General features: G+C 43.7%; 2 protein-coding genes across 5 annotated transcripts in view; one reads left to right on the top strand and one right to left on the bottom strand.

Annotated features, from left to right (window-relative positions):
* LOC137437565 (dipeptidyl peptidase 1) overlaps positions 1–23,095 on the top strand; it is a 41,531-nt gene that overhangs the window by 9,647 nt on the left and 8,789 nt on the right. For all 4 annotated transcript variants that reach the window (XR_013620952.1, XR_013620953.1, XM_068131996.2 and 1 more), the window contains exons 3-7: positions 1,702–1,847; positions 6,197–6,357; positions 7,737–7,892; positions 13,548–13,666; positions 18,169–18,300. Coding sequence is in view for 2 of the 4 variants with exons in the window: in XM_068131996.2 (XP_067988097.2) it covers positions 1,702–1,847; positions 6,197–6,357; positions 7,737–7,892; positions 13,548–13,666; positions 18,169–18,300 (714 nt within the window). In the remaining 2 variants the exon portion in view is untranslated. The remainder of the gene's footprint in view (positions 1–1,701; positions 1,848–6,196; positions 6,358–7,736; positions 7,893–13,547; positions 13,667–18,168; positions 18,301–23,095) is intronic.
* Positions 10,592–12,050, bottom strand: LOC137437631 (SCAN domain-containing protein 3-like). Its single transcript, XM_078766382.1, has 2 exons — positions 11,362–12,050; positions 10,592–10,992 (listed from the first exon to the last, which is right to left on the bottom strand). The coding sequence occupies exons 1-2, from the start codon at positions 11,999–12,001 to the stop codon at positions 10,592–10,594; spliced, it is 1,041 nt and encodes a 346-aa protein (XP_078622508.1). The 5' UTR covers positions 12,002–12,050.

Raw genomic sequence — 23,095 nt, 5'->3', positions numbered from 1 at the left:
GTCAGCGTTACATAAAATCATCAATTTTCATCCGATTGACCTGAAATTTAAATTTATCATTTGAGTTTTGTCATCATATTTTCAACAAAACTTTAGTATGATGATATGGAGAAGGTAAATTAATAATTTGGTCAAAAGGTCAAAGGTCAGCGTTACATAAAATCATCAATTTTCATCCGATTGACCTGAAATTTAAATTTATCATTTGAGTTTTGTCATCATATTTTCAACAAAACTTTATCATGAGAATGTGGAGAAGGTAAATTAATAATTTGGTCAAAAGGTCAAAAAATTTAGGCCAGCATCACCTCAAATCATCAATTTTCATCCAATTGACCTGAAATTTCAATTTATCATTTGAGTTTTGTCATCAAATTTTCAACAAAACTTTAGTATGATGATATGGAGAAGGTAAATTAATAATTTCGCCAAAAGGTCAAAGGTCAGCGTTACATAAAATCATCAATTTTCATCCGATTGACCTGAAATTTAAATTTATCATTTGAGTTTTGTCATCAAATTTTCAACAAAACTTTAGTATGATGATATGGAGAAGGTAAATTAATAATTTGGTCAAAAGGTCAAAGGTCAGCGTTACATAAAATCATCAATTTTCATCCGATTGACCTGAAATTTAAATTTATCATTTGAGTTTTGTCATCATATTTTCAACAAAACTTTATCATGAGGATGTGGAACAGGCAAATTAATAATTTGGTCAAAGGTGAAAGGTCTGCGTCACATAAAATCGTCATTTTTCATCCAATTGACCTGACATTTTAAGAATTTACATATCGGGTCACTGAATTGGTTCACTAATCAAAATGTAGGATCTGATTGTTTATTTTTACATCAAAAGGTCAACGTTGCATAAAATCATCAATTTTTGTCCTCTTGACCTGCAATTTTCAGAATTTGCATGGTGGGTCAAATAATTGGTTCACCAATCAAAAGCTGGATGCTGATTGTCTTTTTTAGATCAAAAGGTCAAGGCTGAATAGAATCGTCAATTTTCATTTTGTATTTTTTTAACTGTTTTCGTTATTTTGAGCATATGGAAGAAGAAGACATCTGAATACAAATGTACGCGGAACGGCTTGGCATTTTCAGATGCTTTCTAGTTTACCAAGATTCTACAATGCAGGAAACATCATTTCTAATCTATACTATAAGAGGGATGTTTGTCTGTCTGTCTGTCTGTCTATCTCGGTGGCACCATGTTTTTCAGAGATGGCTAAACGGATCATCGGCAAACTTTCAAAGGTTCATCAGTAATTTGGTTTCAGTTTCAACATCAACGTGTGTGTGTGTGTGTGTGTGTGTGTGTGTGTGTGTGTGTGTGTGTGTGTGTGTGTGTGTGTGTAAAAATGGTTGAAAAAAGTTTGATTTGTCTTGATTTTTCTAAATCACCATATAGTGCCGAAGACTTTGTAGCTTTATGAAAGGTAATATTAAATGATCTCCAACCCCATTCCTTAGTGGATGAAGGGAAGTGTTTTAGGTAGGCCCCCCAAATAAAAATAGAAAAAAAAGGATTTCTTCAAAATGCAAACAGGATTAGAACAGCACCCACCAGGCAATGTCGGGGTACCCTTGCTATTAATCAATGTTTGTTTTACATTGATGCTTATCTTGATATCTGAAAAGGAAGTTTTGAGAGGGTCACCATTTACTATTTGCTTTCATTGCCCCATCTGGCAGGTTCTGAGAACAAACAGGAAGTGATTAAGCTCCAAAAGCTCAACATTGCCATCGATGAGCATGGAAACGAGGGAACCTTTACCCTCATCTACAATCAGGGGTTTGAAGTCGAGGTGGCCGGATACAAGTGGTTCGCTTTCTTCCCTGTAAGTCAAATTTGTTTTGTTTTTGTACTACTTTCAGTTTTTTTTAAAATTTAACAACCAAAGTCATGTCTATTCACACGTAGATTTTAATGATACACGGCTCGTTTCTTAAAGGATCAGCCTTTGGGACATTGCAGTGTTTGAATAACCTCACCCCTTCTTCCCTGCTTCCCACCAAGCAGTTCTTTGATTGCTAAATCAATCTCCCGAAACGAAAAACTATATCTTGCAATAGTGCTTTGGGTAACCCGAATGTGCGAGTAACTAAGTTTGAGTAACTCGTACATTGCCTATACGTAAATGCAAACATTTATTATTGCAGCCATGGGGGGAATGGAATCCAATATGGCTGCTTCACAGAAGGTTTATTCCTTGAATGGGCGTTCATCGCTAAAATCATTTTCTCATCAACATTCGTGTGTGTGTGTGTGTGTGTGTGTGTGTGTGTGTGTGTGTGTGTGTGTGTGTGTGTGTGTGTGTGTGTGTGTGTGTGTGTGTGTGTGTGTGTGTGTGTGTGTGTGTGTGTGTGTGTGTGCACGCGTATGTACGTGTGCGCCCATGTGTGTGCACAAAATATGTGCAACATGTCACACACACAAGACGTGTGCACACAACGTGTAACGCACATGTATGGATACAATACATGTGCACAATATTTATACTGTATATCTGTATATATAATGGGAGCCTGGTGTTGGCTTAGCGGTTAGGGTGCCAGCTTGGGATCCTAGGATCCTGTGTTTGAATCCCGTCGATCGCTGAGTTAATGCCAGGGGAGTTGACTCAGGCTGTCATCCTTCTGAGGTCGGCAAATTGAGCACCAGTTCACTGGTAATTCCCTGTGTGTCGCAAAAGGCGACTAACAGGGGTGGCGGCAGGAAGGGCATCCGGCCATAAAACATCGCTTCAAAAAGGGGGCAACAGTACTCAAAAAAGGCCAACCCCTGCTTTGCGGGGAAAAATGGCCTCTAAAGGTGGTCTCATATCTGTATATAATGCATAAAAATAACGTGTGCATACAATACACAGCATATTATGCCACACAAAGCAAAAAAAAACATGCCAAAGTCAAACCAAAACCAAAAGCAACACCAAACCTGTATAAACCATAAATTGTGCATGTGTATATGCAAATCACAATCCATTCATGCATGCGTGCGTCAATGCCACCGGTACTCATTTTTCTCAGGCCCCCCTTCCACTCGGGTCCACCAAATTTCAGGCCCCCTTGCTACTCTGGACCACCAAATCTCAGCCCCCCCCCCCCTTCCACTTGGGTCCGCCAAATTTCAGGCCCTCCTTCCATTCTGGTCCGCCAAATCTCAGACCCCTCTCCCTGCGCACACGTGCATGTCCTCCTCGACAGGTTAAAGTCAGCAAAACCCATCAAGCCACAGACGCCTCCCGCTGTATCACCAAAGCCGCTCACGAAATTGTTGTATTCAGCACATTACTGGATCTCACAGAACTCGGTTCCCTGCAGGCATAACAGGGAGTTGCCAAATCCTGGGCCCGTGCTCCCAGCAAGACGAAGTCAGAGAAACCCAGCAAGCTGCCAGGCCAGGCTGCATGCCAGACGATCCACGTGATCTTGGATGCTACGTGCTCGGCCCTTTGCCCCATCAAAGCCTCTGTGCACCCAGCGATTTCTGTACGTGTGTGTTTACTGACTCAATCTAAATGAAACATGGTAAGGGTCATAGTGATGGGTGTCATGAGGAGGGTGACTAATACAATATGCACAAGGTAATCCTTATTCTATTGGGCCTTTACAAAACGTCTTTCCAATTGCAGACGTCATTTAAATAAATCACCAAGCCTGCCATGTTCACAGGAGGCACTCCCTCAAGGGTGAAAGTCCATTCACTGGTAGTGATGGGCAAGGGTTTGGGTAGAACACGCCCGTCCACAGTTATAGCTTTGCGCTGCAGACGCACGACCACATCGTCGAAATCTGCAGTACGAGAAGCTGCAAAATCACAGCCCTTTCAGGAAGCTGAGAAACTTAGCCAACTCTTTCCTTGTTGCGGAGGCACAACCCTTTCTCGCAAGTACTTTCCAGGTATTTTGGCTTATTTTAGAAGCTATGTGAGCCATTTCAGGTGACGAGCCTTATATCGCACCACAATATAGTTAGCTTGCCCCGATGACCACTGTTTATTGGGGTTTCTGTACATGCGACCTGAGCATTCTGGAGTGGGTTACGTCATTTTGAAAGTCACATATTCACATCACCTCTCACCCCCTTCTGGCGAAATACCCCCAATCCCTCATGCTGCCTGCTGATGCACAAAAAGACCAGGCAAGTGCATGAATGCATAGTTAACCAAAGCATATACACAGTGGAAAACTGAGTACAATGGAAAAATAGATGGGCACTCAGTAGAGGCATACCAGCTTTGTATTTATGTCTTCGCAAAATGCATATTCAGGGTCCATTGTAACTTTGCACAATGATAATTTGCTTCAACACAGTACATACTTTCTAGATGTATGGAATTTTAAGATTCTTCACAATTTGCATCAAGCATTTTTACCTGTACTGTGTATGCTGTGTTTTCTGATAGTATTCAAAAGTGGTCCATCTTGTATGGTCCATCTCATACCGCATGCAGTTGGTAGCATTTCCGAGGCCACATTCATAAAATCAATGGAAACAGATCAATTTTGGGGACAATACCTCAGTTCTCTTAGTCTGAATCTATAGCAACAAAAAACAATTTACTTACAATGAGAATTGCAAAGGGATTGACCATCCCAGTCCATGCTTATACATTGTCTAGGATCAACCTACTTTTTGACTGCCATCTCTTCATAGACATAGTACTACCACTTTGTAGTGAAGAACCTTGCATGAAGATTATCAGGTAATTGTTGATGCTCTACTAATTGGCCGGTGGGCCGCCGGTGTATTCCCAATACAATTTCGCTCCCATGTCACATTCCCAAAGGGTGTATTCTCTATCTGGGATGTGTTCAGTTACCAAGGTTCTTGTAGAGCACTTGTCAAGTGGCTTAAACACCCAAGCAAGCACTCCATTCAAAACCTTTGATAAGGACCGGCTGCCTTGGCAAGCGCTAGCTAGTTCCTTGGTAGCTGAACACACCCCTGTTGTAGATTAATGTTTAGTGAAGGACAAGGAGCTGAACATTTTGTTTGATTCCAAAGGTGTTTTATTGCAATATTATTAGCCCCGTTGGACTTAGTCAGAAACGGGGGCTTATGAATTGGGTCGCGTCTGTCCATCCGTGTGTGTGTCCACAACAATATTTGGGAGATGTATGGACCGATTTTATCCATACTTGACATAAAGACAATACATGACGGTATACATATGCACATCATTTTATGTCGTGATGCGATCAAAGATGGCCGACTGGTGGCCATTTTAGTTGTAAAAATCCTGATGTTGAACACGTCCTCAACCATTTCTCGGAGATGCATTTACCGATCATGTTCAAACGTTGCACACAGCAAATGAATGATGGCTTACAATGTCATTACAATTACACAATTAAACATTACAATTACAATGATGGCATTGTGCACGTCATTTTGGCATTGTTTTGAGATCAGATCCAAGATGGCTGACTGGTGGCCCTTTTGGTACTTAAACGTGTCCCCAACCATTTCTCGGACATACATGGACAGATTTTGTTCAAACTTAGCACAAAGACAATACATTAAAGTATACATATGCAGAAGATTTTGTTTTGTAATCTGACCAAAGTTGGCCGACCGATGGCCTTTAACTCCGTACAGCAAAATTACTAAAACCACTGGAGCGGTGATATTTTATGTCTTTTTCTCCTTGTTACTTTTCCCATTGGTGGAAATTTGGGTAGCACTACCATTTCTCAGCCAGCATTTTAGTGCCCATCCCAGGTTGTCCTGTGGATATCAAGAGTCAGTCCAATCTGTGGACTGAAGTCACATGTATAGACCATACTGGGCAGGCAAATTACCCCCTCCATGAAGGTTGTTACTGAATCAGATTGGGGGTTTTACTGACGATGAGATAGTGACATGTTAATTGTCCGTGAGACTTGGTTGGGTTATATTAAGGAAGTTTTAAATCCAAATACACTCATACATGATGCTATCTTCAGCCGAAGTTGATGCAACCTTTGGATACCAGCTGAGTGTCCTTAGTTACCAAGCAATCACCATTACATTTCACGTTCACATTATTCACACTTTGATTCACAGACAACTGGTATCATTGAGTAGGTGCTCTGCTTCCAACCTATAAATTACATTGATGTCATGTCAAACTTCATAGACATTAATCATTATGTTTATAAAATAATGTTCTACAGGTACTTAATTCGCTCGTTTCTAATGACAGTTCTCAGAAAGCAATGGGACAGTCATCAGCTACTGTGACAAGGCCGGACCAGGATGGGTACACGATGTCTTGGCTCGGCAGTGGGGCTGTTTCTACGGGCAACGCATCGATCCACCAGCAAATAAAATTCCTCTGATCTTCACTGGCCTTTCTTCAAAAAGGTGTTTTTTTGTGTGTGTTTGTTTTTTGTTTGTGGACAATACATAGGTTTATATACTGAAGTGGAGCATGCTATCCACGTTTGTCAACCAGAAGACTTTATGCCCAGGTAATTGATGAAGGATCAATTCTGCTTTCATTATTATTAATTATTAAACAGACAGCTGCAAGCTCATAAATGCACAATTCGGTAAAAAGGATCATGGTTTTGGATGGAGGATGATCTGAGATGGTGCTGAACCACTGTTTTGAAAACCTGGAGGGAAGAATGAGATTGAAGAAAATGGGGGAGTTGGTCCCACAAATGGGGGGAAAAAAGAGGAAGGAATTAGTGGAGGTGAGCAGTGATCCTTGATTTTGGGAGTTTCACCAGAATGGGGTTGATGGTGGACTGTGTGTGCCCTGCAGAAACCTGGGTGAGGGGAGGGGGACATAGCAAGGAAAGAGCAAAGGGTGCAAGACCAGAAAGGCGACGGTAGAATACAGGGAGACCACCGAGCTGTCGACAATGCGAAAGAAAGTGATAGGCCCGTAATGTCAGCCTCATCGCATGAGATCCAATGATCTTGAAGGCCTTTGTTTCCACGGTGTTAAGCTGAACAATATGTGAGGCAGGGGAGTCATCCCAGAGGGGACAGCTGTACTCAATCAAATTGTAGATGAGGGCCTTGTTGGTGAATAGGAATTTAGGTGTGCCAAGGAAGGACTTTGTACAACCGAGGATGCCCAGTGTCTTTGGAGGCCAACTTTGAAATGTGGTTTACCCAAGAAAAATCATGGCTGATCGTGACACCCATGAGTTTGAATAACTGGACTTCCTCAAGAAGATTGTTAACAAGGAGATGGGTGGTAGGGGGGAGCTGTCAGAATGTCCTTTCAGAGAGAGAGAGAGGTAGAGACAGACAGACAGAGAGAGCTGTCTTCAGCAGATTTAGGTGTTTTGAGTATAAGATTGGAAACAGTTTCGTTTTTGCAGTGATAACTTTGCCCAACAAGCCTGGGATGTCTTCTTATAATTTCAATCGATATCCTTGGAAGAGATCCATCGAGCTCTTCATTTCTCCTATATATACCAATGGATATTGACAGGTGATCGAAGAAGTCGAGTGTAGCATTCATCAAGCCCCTTCTCACGGGTCGCAGTGAGGGTCCATGCTTTACTACGATAAAGCAGGATGGACTCGACCGTTGCCATGAGCAGTCGTTCGGTGATATGCCGAGAGAGTCGACTTCCATACAATGTTCTTGAAAGATTCCTGATTAATCTGCCATATCAAGTCGAAAACTTTAGTGATTTCGAATTTCAATTTTGGTATATTTCATTCCTGTTCATGTTTTCAGATTTTGATGACGGTACTTTCTGGTACGTTTTATTTTTCAGAGTGGCAAAGCAATTGTTTAAAAACAACCCCAACATTGTCAATGCCATTAACCGGATCCAGACAAAATGGAAGGCACGGCAGTACCCTGAGTATCAGGACAAGCCCCTGGAGATGTTGGAGAAACGAGCTGGTGGTTCTACGTCACGCTTTCTTACGTAAGGCTGCTTTACGGATATGACCAAATGAACACACCAGTCTATTTTTAGTTTGGATTTGCTCAAATAAAGGTGGTTTAACACCTTGATAAATGAGATGTGATTGACGTTTCAAGAATTAGCCCTTTATCAGAAATGTTTATCATTTCCCATTGTGTTGACCAACTCCTTGTCAAACTTTAGTGGATAAAATCCATCCTTTATAATTTATATTGTCTATTATTGTTGGCCTCAATAATGTGAAAAGAAATTTATGGATAAAAAATGGTTTGCATGTCATAGAAAAATTGCGATTTCATTTTCATGATGGTCATGAAAACATGCTAAAGCTGCGTTCCGCAACCTTTTTAGCCCAGGACCCAATAAAAAAAACCCAGGCATCCAGTCACGACGTTAATATCTTGGTAAGGGTTCGGTTCATCATCTTTGTACAGTCGTACAATTCGTAATTATTGAACAATAAAGCAAAGTGACGACAATCATACCAAACACTGTGCTTATTTTGTTGTTATTTTGTACGGATCTCAACGACCTTGAGGAGAGAGAGAGCGAGAGACCACGCCCCCCTTGAGAATGAGCAGCGACTTTGATCACAGACACCGCCCACTTGATATTATTGTCAGCCAATCAGGCGTAAACTCCCTGCCTTGTTAGCAGCTTCGGAAGAGATGAATCCGCCCCTACAATGAATCCGGATGAAGATTTAATGAAAAAAATGAAGATGATGATGAAGATGAAGATGAATCTCTCAACATTAATTGGCGTGAAATCTTTCTATCTTTTTCATTAAAGATATCTATTTTCTATCTTTCTATCCTTTCTATCTATCTTTTGTGAAATAGAATAAAACTTTAATTATTAAAGTGACACGCCAAGATAAGGTGTTTGAACTTTATTTTAATCTTCATCGTGAATAGATGATGAACTTAAAATGTAACATGAACTGATAAACAAAACAAGAATAACTTTTACTGAAAAAACCCGATATGCATCTGAACTTATATCCAGGTTCAATGTTCCGTTATCATGAACAACATTAAACAAGCATTCTGAGTATTGCGCTGCAATACATGTCCCCTACCGGCAGTCGGTCGTCCGGAAAACTATTGGGGAAATTACCAAGGGTTATTTACCCACAGGTTCTGAATCGTTCCCAATCGCTAATTACCTCAGGACGGGCTCACCTGTGATTTGCACTCGGGACTTCGATTTATACACCTTGCAGACAGGTCAGCAGAAGCATGAGAAAATAAGTTGTTGATAAAGAACCTTTCGAGTCGCTAAATATCAGTAATTTATTATATTTTCTGGTTCACGATCAATGATCGATGTGTATATATATGTAGCTCGGCTTGGCTCCGCCCCTCCCGAAAGTGCGTGCTGTGTCGCGCTTTTGACGTTCGCAGACGAGGCTGAGGGCACGCGGTGCGGCTTGAGGAGAACTCTAGAATAAACAAGAGATATCCATTTTTTTATATTTTCGTTTAAGTAACGATATCTGCCAAACCACGTGCCCTATCGCAAATTCCAAAATGACATTTTAGTAGATTGACATGATGAACAGATCTGTGAAGTTTCCCCTCGATTGGATCAAAAATGAGGGAGCGGCTCGGTTTTAAAGGTTCATGCTTAAAAACGTCATAACTCTGAAACCATGTGATGCATGACATCATTCTCGCTGACTTTTTTGTTCGTCATGGGTATGCGATTCTGCCTGCAAAGTTTGGCCTCGATCTGTTCAGCCGTTGCAGAGAAAAAAGGTTTTCGTGTTTTCACGAAAAACAATATGGCGGCCGAACCACGTGACCTGTGACTTCATAATTACCATTAAAATATTCTACAGACCGAGTCCCTCCTACGGTGAAAATTTGATCTCAATCGGTCCAATTATTGCAGAGAATATTTTTTAAAGGAAATTAAAACTTAAAATGGCACTGAGTTAAGGATCATCAGAATTATCAGAATTCCCAAAGTTCAAATTGCCATAACTTTGTCAAAAATGATCGAAACGTCGTGAAGTTCGAACTTGATCTGTAACTTATCATGAGGAAACCAGGTACCAAGTTTGGAATCAGCGTTAAATGTTTAGAAAAAACGTCTGGAAAACTGTTCGTTGCGTGACGTACTGACGGACGGAGGGGACGGCGTGCAAACCTTTAGTCCCCTCCGGTGTACACCGGTAGGGGCTAATAAACAACTTTCACTGATTAAACCCGAAAGTGAAACTTACAAGCCGAATTCAAATGTTCCATTAGCAACATTGTAGATGTGGATTATCCACATCAGTGCGATGGTTGACTTTGCATATTGGCTACGAGATCATCGATTCGGCTTTGAAGCGGCGACAATGCGATTCTCAGGTTGGCGCACAGGGCCACTGTCTCCAGTTTGTTTCGATACTTTGACTTCAGATATGTCACCGTTGAGAAACCTGCCTCACACATCCACGTCGTCGTGAATGGCATCAGGAACTTTATCGCGAGATGTGCAACCTCTGGGTACTCATGAGACACTGTCAGCCAAAACTTTACTAAAGTGTCCTTCCTGAACAGTGTCTCATGTGTACCGTCGGATACGATGTCGATCAAGTCCTCTTTCAATCTGTTGGACAAGTTGCAGCACTGCTGAACGTCGACTGAATAAGGGTCTCGGATCCACTTCTTCTCCACAAGTGGATCAACAGGAAAGTATTCGTCAAATCATTTGCGCAGGTTCACCAGATGTTCGACGATGACATCCTTAATGTCCACACTCTTGCTGAGCAGATCATCCAGGTTTTCGAACATGTCAAATTCATCATTGGTCTTGGTCTGTAGCTCATCACATGTCAGAAGATCCTCCATAAAATCATCGCCATGCCGATAACGAACAAAGATGAGGATCAACGCCTTCTGTGCGATGTCCATTGACTCGTCCAACTGGATGACAAACTTGTTGGCCTCGAGGTTTGCGTACAGCTGGTGCTCGATGTCTTCGCCCATGTCTATTATCCGTCGGCGAATCGTGTCGGCAGAAAGCGGAATGGTGCTTATCTTGGAAGCCGCCGTCTCTCCAAGCACTTCTCTGCACATCGCCTTGGCGCATGGCAGGATGAGTTGCTCTGCAATACAAGAGCAAAAAAATAACACATGAACATTTCTTTCACTTTATGATTAATCTTGATTTTGTTCCAAGCCTCCAAGGCATTATAAAAATTCAATATGTACGATGTGATTGCCGTACGTACTTTTAAAAAAGAGGCAAAGTTTAAGAATGGCTGTATTGCAACAAACAATAAAACTTAAGAAGTTGTGATGTACCAACGTATACATGGCACGAGTAATAGTAAGCAATAACCCGACACATCAATATTCTAAAGACGAAATGAAAAACCAAATTGAACTACACTTACAGCGCCATGTATTATTTTATGAACCTACAAACCGCCAATGCAGTGAAATACTTTTACGAAAAAAAACAAAAAACTTACCCGCAATAGTGTACGGTTTCTTTTCTTTGGCTATCTTCTCCGCCACCAGGCAGCTGGCTTTGGTCAGTCCCTTCGACGGAAAAACAGCCGAACTCATTACTGAGTTGCTGTTGTTCATCTCGCGTTCTTTCAGGAGAAAAAACTCCCGCGACTTGTTGACATGATCTCCATGTTTCTTCTCGAGGTGCCGTTTCAGCTTTTGGGGCCTGAGGGACTCGTTGGCCAACACGTCAAGGCATATCACACACTGTGGTCGATGAACATTGTGCTTATCGATATTCAAGGTGAACCCATAGTTCAGGAACACAGGCTGATACTTTCTAGCCATGGCGAGTACCTTACGCTCACAGCTCAATCTTTCGAATGAAAAGCAATGGACATTCGCATGTCGGAAACTAAACGTATGATCTGACTGACCGGATGCACGCGCGGTACATCGCGGTACATCGGTACAGCGCGGTAGAAGAGTCCACACTATAAAGTTTGTGTCGGCGTTCGTTTGATCTCTGTTCTGTTCAGTCGGGAGAAGTAAATCGTCGATAAAGTTTTTTTCCCGCGATTCTGAAACGATCGTGCGACCCATTGAAAATCCTTCGCGACCCAAACATTGGGTCGCGACCCATAGGTTGCGGAACGTCATGCTAAAGGATGTTGATTAAAATTTCTACAAATGGAGGTAAGACAACTTGTATTTGACCAACAATGTTTCAGACTCATGGAACACCTTGATGACTGGAGGATGTGAAGTCAGTTCATCAGCAGTGGGTTAGAGGGAAAAGATGGACAAGGGACATATCAGTAGATTGGGATAAAGCAGACAGGACAAGCAGACAATTTGAATCAATATGTTCAAAAAGCCACTGGAAATACTGGGTGGAGAACAGGTCATAGGTGGGCATGGGTACTACCTGAGATGGCAGTAGATCACCATCTTTGTAGACTGGAGTGACTAAATTGACTGTACTGACCCTGAAGTGGTTTTTCAAATTAGATAAGGGGGCAAAGGAGCATAGGTGACAAGCCTAGAAGATTTGGGAGTCGTATCAGGAAGAGCATCGCGGCCATGTACCACTAGGAGTGGCTGGGGAGGAACAGAGTACTGAGGTGAGGTGATAGAGACTGGCCAGCTAGGTCACCAAACTTCCTGTGACGGAAAAGAAGCAAGACATGTATATCAGCTTCCTACCATGAGATATCAATAGCCAACAAGGCCTTGGGCATCAGTACTCACAAGGATGAAGAAGAGATGCTGCAGCACCAACCCACAGATTAGAGCACCTACTCCATGGGCCATGGGACTGTGCATGAAGGTTCCCACTTCCCATGCTTCCCGTTAAAATTGTCATGCAAGAGATTGCATGCAAGGTCAAAAAGAAACTAGCAGATGAAGACATTATGATTACAGTTGTTGGTAATTTTAAATTGTTGCCAATATAATTATTTATATAATTTCCCATTCTCCTCTACCAAAGCAAATGATACTCGTACTTAAATAAAAAAAGATAAAAATTGGTGTTGCATTGCTGTGCGTTGCATTGTTGCATTGTTGCGTGTTGCATTGCTGCGTGTTGCATTGCTGCGTGTTGCATTTCTGTGTGTTGCATTGCTGCGTGTTGCATTGCTGCGTGTTGCATTGCTGTGTGTTTCATTGCTGCGTGTTTCATTGCTGCATGTTTCATTGCTGCGTGTTGCATTGCTGCGTGTTTTATTGCTGCGTGTTGCATTCTGCGTGTTGCATTGCCGTGTGTTGCATTGCCGTGTGTTGCATTGTCGCATGTTGCATTGTCGCCTGTTTCATTGCCGCGTGTTTCATTGCCGCGTGTTTAATTGCCGTGTGTTGCATTGCTGCGTGTTGCATTGCTGCGTGTTGCATTGCTGCGTGTTGCATTGCTGCGTGTTGCATTGCTGTGTGTTGCATTGCTGCGTGTTGCATTGCTGCATGTTGCATTGCTGTATATCCAGGGTATCTGGCAGGTTGCATTGTTGCATGTTGCGTGTCGCATTGTTGCATGTTGCATTGCTGTGTGTTGCATTACTGAGTGTTGCATGTTGCATAGTTGTGTGTTGCATTGTTGCGTGTTGCATTGCTGTGTTGCATTGCCATGTGTTGCATTGCTGCGTGTTGCATTGTTGTGTGTTGCACAACTGCGTGTTCACTCGTATTTGTGGTGACATTTTGCTCGCAGGCCTCCTGGTCCTTCTCCAGTAACACAGGATATGAAGCGACTAGCAAGCAGCCTGCCAGATACCCTGGACTGGCGTGATGTTAATGGGATCAACTTTGTGTCACCAGTTCGTAACCAAGGTAAGGGTTCGTGAAGCTGAGTCTCTTCATATAACTTCTCTAAAAATGGTAGATTTTTGTTATTATCATCATCCCCACTCTCTTCCCAAATCGGTCCCTTCATCCTATCCTTTCTTCGACTCATGCCTTCCATCTCTTCCACTTCTCTGTGCTCGAACTCTTACCTTCATTTTATTATTTCAATTTATTGCTCAGTTATACCATCTCCTACCATACCCTTAAACCAAATACCTTCCTGACACAGTCTCAAAACTAGAACGACACTCGGTAGACCGCATACCTCCACCACGCTGAGCAGTTTACGTTTTGTACCCCACTGATAGGCCAGATTTGGATCCGGATCTTCACCAAAATTGAATAAATCCATCCCTGTCACATACCAACCTGTCCACAAAGCACGTTATGGACGGATTTGAACAAAACGTTTTGATATATCGTGCCCACAGACAAATAAACAGGGGTGAAAACATAACCTGCATCCACCTTTGGTGGTGGAGGTAATGAATATAAGTTGTTTGTTTGAAGATCCACTGAAATAGAGCACATGTTTGGTTTCTTTAAACACGTGTTCATTTTCTCTAAATAAGCACGTATTGCTGGTTTCTTGAATTTAAACTTAGAACGAATATTTGAGTGTATTTTAGATGCATTTTGTGGCCATATTTCTCATCTCCAAAATCGATCCCGATTACGGAGAACATCATGTGACCCTTTTATGTCATCTCCAGAATGCTCTTACATCCGGAAGTGTATCACAGTAGAACTGCATAGCGCCCATGCACTCTCTACAATGGAGATTTCATCTTTGACTATAGGATTTACGATTTACATTTTAACATCAAATATTCACTAATGCCCTTCCATTCACTAATGTGCATGGAAGAAGTTTCGAGAACTGAGTGGCGTGCTGACGAGGAGGGGAGTGTCGTTGAAGCTGAAGGGAAAGGTGTATGCTGCATGTGTGAGAAGTGTTTATGGGAGCGAGACATGGGTAATGAACATAGAGCAGCAACGAAGGCTGGAAAGGGTGGAAATGCGAATGGTTCGGTGGATGTGCGGAGTATCGTTGAGAGAGATGAAGACAAATGATGAATTGCGAAAGATGATGGGAATAGAGCCTGTGATGGATGCTGTGAAGAGGAACAGGTTGAGATGGTTTGGTCATGTGTTGAGGAAGGATGACAGTGACTGGTTGAGAAGATTGATGGAAATGAATGTAGAAGGAAGTAGAGGACGGGGAAGACTGAGAAAGACTTGGCTAAAGGTGGTGGAAGAAGAAATGCGGGCAAGGGGGTTAACAAGGGCAGCTGCAGAAAATAGGGCAAAATGGAGAAGATTGTCATGGGGCCCGCAAGGCTAACCCCCGCTCTAGCAGGGAAAATGGCCTTAAAATGCCTGTTGTTGTTGTATTCACTAATGCCTGGATGGTTCACATATGAATGATTTACCGCTTTCCATGCTGCATTTACGACTTTGTTTTGACAGCTCTGATAAGACCCACACAATTACCATATGTCATCACACCCTACTTTCCCTCGTTCCTTTACTTATTCTTCCTCATTCCCTCCCTTCATTCCTTCATCCTTCATCCTTCTTTGCCTCCCAGCCGGTGGAAGCTGACAGCATATAAGCATTTTTTTTACAGCCTTGGCCCATGTGCACACACACAACCCTTCCTACTCTCCATTTCCATCTTGTTTTCCGTGAACAGCATGACCATAGGTGTAACAGTCTACTCTACAGAGGCATTCATACATCAGCAGTGTGACTGGAATTCATACATCAGCAGTGTTACCAGCATTCATACATCATTTTTAATCAATAAGGTTGAGAATTTGTCGAGTGGTTTGGTAGTGTCATGAATTTCGGTTGGGACAAATCTAGATCCAGGTAGGTCTGCATAGGTAGGTGCTCCGATGTCGCGAAGAAGAAGAACCATCTCGATGTAAGTAAGTCAGGGACCTGTCTAGCCCGGTTTGTCGGATTAAGTGTATGGTCATTCAAGGATTGCCCTGTGATAGGTAGAGTAGGCATTATGTTAACTCCCTGGTATGTCGAACATGTGATCATTCCGGTGTTCCGCATGGCAATGCACTCATATACATTAGTTAGGCCCAATAGCGCACCACATTAATTAATCCCCCCCTCCGCCACGATGATAATAAAACACCCGGAAGAACAGACCGGAAGCGGCCGCGCAGTAGTACACCATGGCAAGCAAACACTGAAAACAGGCAGGCCGAGAGCCACGCCCAGGAGAACTCGTGATTGGCCAGAGGAGGGGCGAGTAACAAGCAGGTCGCTGATTGGAGTAAGGAAGGTGAAGGACGTGCCACACTGATTGGCCACCGACAGATGACGTAACACCAAAGGCGCGACGCGCAAGGCCAATCAGTGAGGAGGGCACGAAAGAACCACAGGAAGCAACGCGCTGATTGAAGGAGAAGTGCCGGCGACTGCGAGGGCGTGAAAGACGTCCAAGAAGCAATGCACTGGTTGGAGGGGAGGAGAGCTGACGTCACGGGACGGGCAGTAAAACCGCTTGCTGGCCGACATTTGCTTCTTCTCGTTTTTGGATTCTTCCTGGCCGGACCTCTCTCTCTCTCTTCCCTTCTTGCCTTCTCGTTCCCGTTTGGACTTTCGCTTGTTGGACGTTGGAAAGATGGTGGGGTGCCAACGATCATCCTCCCCTGGTGTTCTGGCTCATGGTGCCTGCATGCGAGTGCTGTGGTGTGGGACGGACCGTGCAGCGAGGCCGGTGTTCACGCCAATGCCCGAGCGGTTCGCACCAACTGGAGCTGTGGTCGGATGGCGAGCTCGGAAGCCGACGATTCCTGACGGACGCTGCACCCAGAAAGATAAGACGCATCCACAAACACAACGGTTTCTTTTATTCATTCTTCCTGTGTCCGTTGTAGAAGTCTGGTGTGGGGACGTCTCGATATAGGGGTTTAGTTATTACCGTCACGTTCTTTTTTCTCGGGGTCCGGCAATAAAGCCGCATTTATTTTTGTACCTTCAATTCTTGTTTTTGTGAGTTTCTTTTCAAAGGGTGAAGACATCGTCGGGGCCACCCAGGTAAGTCGGCATCCTCCCCAAACCCCCGCTGGTCGCGTATCGTCCGCCATCAATTGGAAACGCCTCAAAGTAAGCTCGATTAGCCATCCGTGGACACTCTGTCTTAATAGAGTCATCCACAGGACAGTAGTACACCTATAAACAGTTTTTAATCATAGTATACCTATAAACGGTTACCATATTTGTGCGTTTCTATTTTACCGAGGTCTTCTGAAACCGAACCTCAAATATGTGGTGTCTTACTGTGCATGTGTTGACAATCGGGGGTCTGGTGAAGGGTTCTGAACGAAACCCTTTATTTTCCATTGAAACAATAGTTCACTAATACCGACGATCTCAAGGAACGCATCTCTCGGCATTCGCGGAGGACATGTGTACTATGTTTTGGATTTTCTGGCCAGTAGTTGTCATGAATCCTTATAATCAGACAGATAAATCCGAAAAGAAACATACCTGATTTCATGATGTGTCGATCAAGATGCTGCCACGTGACCTGACATACTCGTACCAGGAAAGGTTTGTGTACCGCCGAGGCACTCCGTCAAGCAAACAATTTCCTCAGTGCGGCTGTGCTGCTACTACAGTACTCCTGTTACCTGTAAGCTGGTACTCATTTTGGCGACCTCGGAAGGATGACAGGCTGAGTCAACCCACTTAGAGCAAGTCAACGGCACGAAGGGGGCTCAAACTCGAGACCGGAAGGTCTTAAGCCAGCCACCTTAACCATTAAACCAACAACAAGCTTACTATACAAGAATGACAGAAAACGGTAAACTCAAAATACGACTTAACTCCACCGTCCAAACTGAAATCAATGATTTATATCAATACATACCACTTACCAGATATGAATGCCGAGTCTCTCTTCAGTGTCTCCCTGATTGTTCTGAACACCTGGTATTTCATCGTCTCTGCGCTATCCACCTTCTATCTCGGGTTCATACATGTGTGGCTTAATTGGCTTTCCAGCACCTAATAATAGTAATAATAATACATCACAGCACCTATTACAGCATCGTCGTCACAAGATTCTACATCGGAAAACACTTCCTCAGATTCACTTCCTGGTGTCTGATGCTGAAAGGAGTCATGCTGCCATTTCCTAGCGCAGTTCACCGGAACTGTGCGTTGATAATGCACAACAGCAAGTCTATGCATTGCAGTACCGGTACTGAAACAATCATTCCTGAGATGACGTCACACAGATTACGCAATGGCCTCATTTTAGGGGCGGTACCGGCCAGAATTTTTTTTTTTTTAACTTTAATTCCTCCAAAAAAAATCATTGAAACTTAAAAACCATGTTCAGTTCTTAGTATATTACTTACAATGCATTGTAATCACACCAAATAAATGTTTGCACAACTTTAATGGCAGTTTATGGCAATTTACCTGTTTTGTTCTTTGCATGCCACGCCCTGCAGGAGGATGTGGCAGTTGTTATGCTTTTGCCTCCATGGCCATGTTGGAATCTCGTCTCAGAATAATTACCAACAACACACAGCAGCCCATCCTCAGCCCACAGCAAATTGTCTCCTGCTGTCACTACTCACAAGGTATGATGATTCCTTTTGCATCCAGAACAGGAAAGTGATTTTTTTAATGATTATTGAGGTAAAGACTTCCAAATAAATATCATGCAAACAATATTCAGTTTTATTTTTCTCATTGCTTTAGAAACATCCACCTAACTCAGCAGTTTGTGTAATCAGTAGTGATCTTGCATGAAGGACAGATTGTGCTTCTGCTGTTGTTGGAACACCAGCCATGCTCTTCCTCCTCAGTGTACACACCTCATTCCTGTCTCAATTCCAGGGCTCTCTTTTCCTTGCATTCCTGTTTTCACACTGAGCTTTCTCTCCCACAAACATATACGCCTGTTCCCCAGACACCCTTTCCTTCGGTCTTCCTCCTACCATCTACCTACCTCCCCAATTCTCTCTCATTCCATCCCATTTGGACACAAAACTCAAGGATCTCTAAACAATCCTCACCAATATTTTCTGTCAGGGTTCATTACCTTCACTGATTATGATGATGGTATCCATAAGTGCTTCAAGTCCATCGCTTAACTTTTCTTTTTTTTTTCTTTTTTTTTTCTATACTGAATCGAGGCTCGTGAAAGAGCTGACAACCGCGAGGGAAAGACAGCACAGGGGGACCACGAGGGAAAGACAAAGACAGCACATGGGGACCGCGAGGGAAAGACAAAGACAGCACATGGGGATCACGAGGGAAAGACAAAGACAGCACATGGGGACCGCGAGGGAAAGACAAAGACAGCACATGGGGACCGCGAGGGAAAGACAAAGACAGTACAGGGGGACCACGAGGGAAAGACAAAGACAGCACATGGGGACTGCGAGGGAAAGACCAAAAAGACCAAAAAGACCAAAAGAAAGACCAAAAATATTTTAAAATATTAAGTCATTGTTGTAGTTGTATAGCTCCAGACAGTTCTCTTGAACAAGCCCGTGGGACGGAGACAGCCGTTTGATCTCCCAAGATCGACCCAGAGATCCCCCACATCCAGGATGGTGTACCCCCACCTTTAACAAAGTCAGGGCCACAACAGAGTTAGAGACAAAGAGCAGGGAAGAAGGAGACAATTTGGGCCCCGACGTGCACTCAAATGTTGACCTTGCCGTATGCATCCCCTGGAAAGTGAATCAAGTGTCTCTGCCTCTTGTTGATCAGGATGCTTTCGGCAAGTGAAAACCTGATTGGAATATATATATATATATATATATATATATATATATATATATATATATATATATATATATATATATATATTGTTACGGATCCGGGGGACGGCACTCCCGTTAGCAAGGGGGGGGTTAATCCCCTTGTCCTGTTAAGCTGGCCGTCCGCCGGTCCTGGGGGTATGACGTCACTTCCGGTCGGTGGTGAGTAGGGTTGGAAGCCCAATCCGTCCTACTACCTAATTACCACCACCGGCCGTAAGCGAGGAGATACTCCCACCCGGGCCGCAGCGTGAATGGATGCGCCGAGCGAAGCGAGCTGCGACTCGGGCCGTTAACAAAAGACTAAACCCGATTCCGAGCGTTGGCCGAATCGTGCCACAGGCACTCAATTAGAAGAAAAAACGGAGGCGATCGAATGAGAGGAAACCAGAGTAAGGGAAGAACAAAGAGTGGGTTTATTAATTATATACAAAAACCGAAAAGAAGAGGAAATGAAAGCAATATACAGAGCAAAAGGACACAGGGCAAGCTTAACTATACAGTCTTACTTACAACCCTGGACAAACAAACAGACTTACACGAATAGGGAATAGCAGGAAGGAATGGCTGGAAGGGGGAGAAGGTCCAAGCAGATGGCAGGGCAGGAAGGTCCGGGCAGATGCGCAGCGTCGAGGTCCGCTCCAGTCCACGCTCCAGTCCACGCTCCGGGCTTGAGGCGAAACCCGGCGGCAGCTGCACGTATCGGTTTCACGCAGTCGGACAATGCGTATATTCTGCGGTATTGTCGTCGTCAACGGACCCACTCTCCTGCCTTACGATTCGTCGTGTTCTCCTCTGGTACCTCGTACTTCGGACCTTCTCACTCATCTCTCAAAGCAGTCCCTCGCAGCCGCTTTTATTGGGCGTTCTTGTATCCAGCCGCCGGCTCCTAGGACACGCCTACCGGTCGGCTCACCTCGGCCCTGGTTGGCCGGCGAGGGCTCGCTGGATCCACCTCTTGAGGAGACATTGACAGGCCACGCCTAGTTCCTGGTGCTCGAACCCTCTCCTCCCCTTTTTCCTCCAGATTACCGCGTGCGTAATGGCGGCTTGGGGCCAGCAAACAAACCAAGACAAGGGGCAGCGAACGCTGCCCTACCGCTACTGCACTTTGAAGAGAGGGAGATGATTGGGGATAATTGAAGGGGCCTATCTTATTTGATTAATGCAACGCAGATTCAACTATTGGGAACAGATCCTTAACTAAAACACATAATAATGAAATAACTACAGAGAGGCCCTATGGTGTTCTACGTGTTGTACATGGACTAACTAGGGTGCGATCTTTAACCTTTACCAAAAATGGGAATATTTACAGGGGATTATTTATAAGGGAACATTTACCAAAATTTACAAAGTGAAGGTTCTAAAAACCGTAACAATATATATATATATATATATATATATATATATATATATATATATATATATATATATATATACTGTATATATATTAGGCCTGGGCGATAATGTATCAACCTATATCATGATAATGGACCTCATTATCACGATTATCGCGATAAGGCCGAGAAAAGTATATTTCCGGGTTCTGGTCAGCGCGCGCATCGATTTTGACCCTGCGCGTCAAATTTTTTTATTTTTTTTATTTGGTATCGACGTTCGCGCACTGTTCTCCCCTACAAAACTGCGTTTAGTTTGTCCAGATCAAACCAGCCGTTCCAAAGATATGAGTAGTTTTGTGTGCCGTGACGTCATGAATCCAATAGGGAAGTTGCATGTGACGTCACCGTCTTAGTCACGTGACCGCTTGGGTGGCAAAACATTGCTTATGCCACCATACGTAATGGCGGCAATTTGAAACTCGTCTCACATATAAATTGCCCCCTACACGATGGTAAAGAGTTGTTGTGCTGTCGGATGTACAGCCCGATTTCATAAGGGATCGGGCTTGTCATTCTACCGTTTTCCGAACGACACAATGCGAAAACGGATTCATAGCTGCCTTGACTGCAGCTCTCAGGTGAGCATATGGCTCATGAGGTTGTTACCTTCGCTCGCGAAGCGAAAAGCAGGATTAGGCATTTGGTTACGCACATGTGGAGTGTGTGTGGCATACGTGTGGCGTACTTGTGGAGTGTGTGTGGCGTACTTGTGGTGTACGTGTGGAGTGTGTGTGGCGTACGTGTGGCGTATGTGTGGAGTGTGTGTGGCGTACGTGTGGCGTACGTGTGGCGTACGTGTGGCGTACTTGTGGAGTGTGTGTGGCGTACTTGTGGCATACGTGTGGAGTGTGTGTGGACTGTGGAGTGTGTGTGGCGTACTTGTGGGTCCACACGGGTCCACAGGCAGATGACACAGCCTCAGTTTCTCGCAATACCGCGAAAACGCCTCAACGGGCAAGCTACGGGCGTAAACTGACAGGTCCGTCTGATCAAACGACAGCTTTCCCACCATGTTGTTTATGCCACCCAAAATGGCGGCCGGAACCGGTTGCCATGGACGACGCTCACGCGATGCAAGGCCTCTATCGGCTAAATATTGTCATTTATTGAAACGAAGACGTTCTTTGTCGGGTTCGTGTGAAGCAACCAGAAGGCCTAGAGAGCTGCGGGTGGTCTCGTTAGTTAGGCCTGGATCCTATCTCGTTTGTCATGAAGTTGTAAGTATCTGTGATAATCTGGTGGACTGGGAGAAGAGATCGTGGGAGACCATCGGCCTGTTAGACCACTTGCGCATGCACAGTGTTGATACGATCGACGCATTGGAATGTTTGACGGTACGGCGAGGCGATCTCGAGAACGAAATGGCATTCCATAATATGCTTGAAGAACTTAATGATTTTCAGAATAAATACATTTTAAAATAACTTAAGCTTGTGTTCATTATTTACAAAAAAAAAAAAAGGCCGACAAGTCCCATTGGCTGTCTTTAATTTCTCTCTGGACGGCGCCACAGCAGATGAGGAGCACCGCAAGGCATGAGGACACAAAAACACCTTTATATGTGCAATCCATGCTTTTCAAAAAAAGAAAAAAAAAACGCATCGCCGCATCATTCTGGAACTTTGGTCTGACCAGAGACCAGCAATATTTTTTTTGGCCTAATATAAATAATGTAATTAGCACCTTGAGAGCCATGTAGTATACAATAACAATACACATAGAAACGACCTGAATACCCATCGAGGTATGTGTGTTTGGTCGTACTCTTTCATAATTCTGTTGTAATTTGTTTAAAGTCAAACCTCATTTTGCCAGGACGAAATTGCTTTGCTCCGTTTGCCGAGCGACTGGGCGAGCAGTTTGTAAAGTGGTTTATGCGGAACGTCTGGCTTGGCAAGCGATAGCAAGCTACTTGATAATGGAACACACCAAGCAAGCTGCTTGCTAACGGAACTCACTGAGGAAGCTGCTTGCCAATTGGGACATTTGTGGAGAAAGTCAGACATGATTATCTTCAGACATTTAAAATATTGTCTTTGAATGTGGAACTTCGCGAATAATAAATGCCAAGCAATCCTATGTCGAGACAAAAATAGGACAGCGGTTCCTGAAGCTCACCTGGATCAGGAGCAACAGTCACAAACCCCCCCCCCACAGACCCTGATATTTTTAATGCCATGAACAAACTTTAGTACATCATG

This window comes from Myxine glutinosa, chromosome 12, assembly GCF_964187855.1.
Source record: "Myxine glutinosa chromosome 12, kmMyxGlut1.1, whole genome shotgun sequence".
In the NCBI taxonomy this organism is placed as follows: domain Eukaryota; kingdom Metazoa; phylum Chordata; class Myxini; order Myxiniformes; family Myxinidae; genus Myxine; species Myxine glutinosa.
Note: the sequence above shows the minus strand (reverse complement) of the source record. Positions and strands in the feature narration are given on the sequence as shown.

Coding starts and splice junctions, on each gene's coding strand:
- LOC137437631 (XM_078766382.1), bottom strand. CDS start 12,001: ATGACGTTCCGCAACCTATGGGTCGCGACCCAATGTTTGGGTCGCGAA. Junction 10,993..11,361: donor GAAACCGTACACTATTGCGG/GTAAGTTTTTTG, acceptor CTTGTATTGCAG/AGCAACTCATCCTGCCATGC.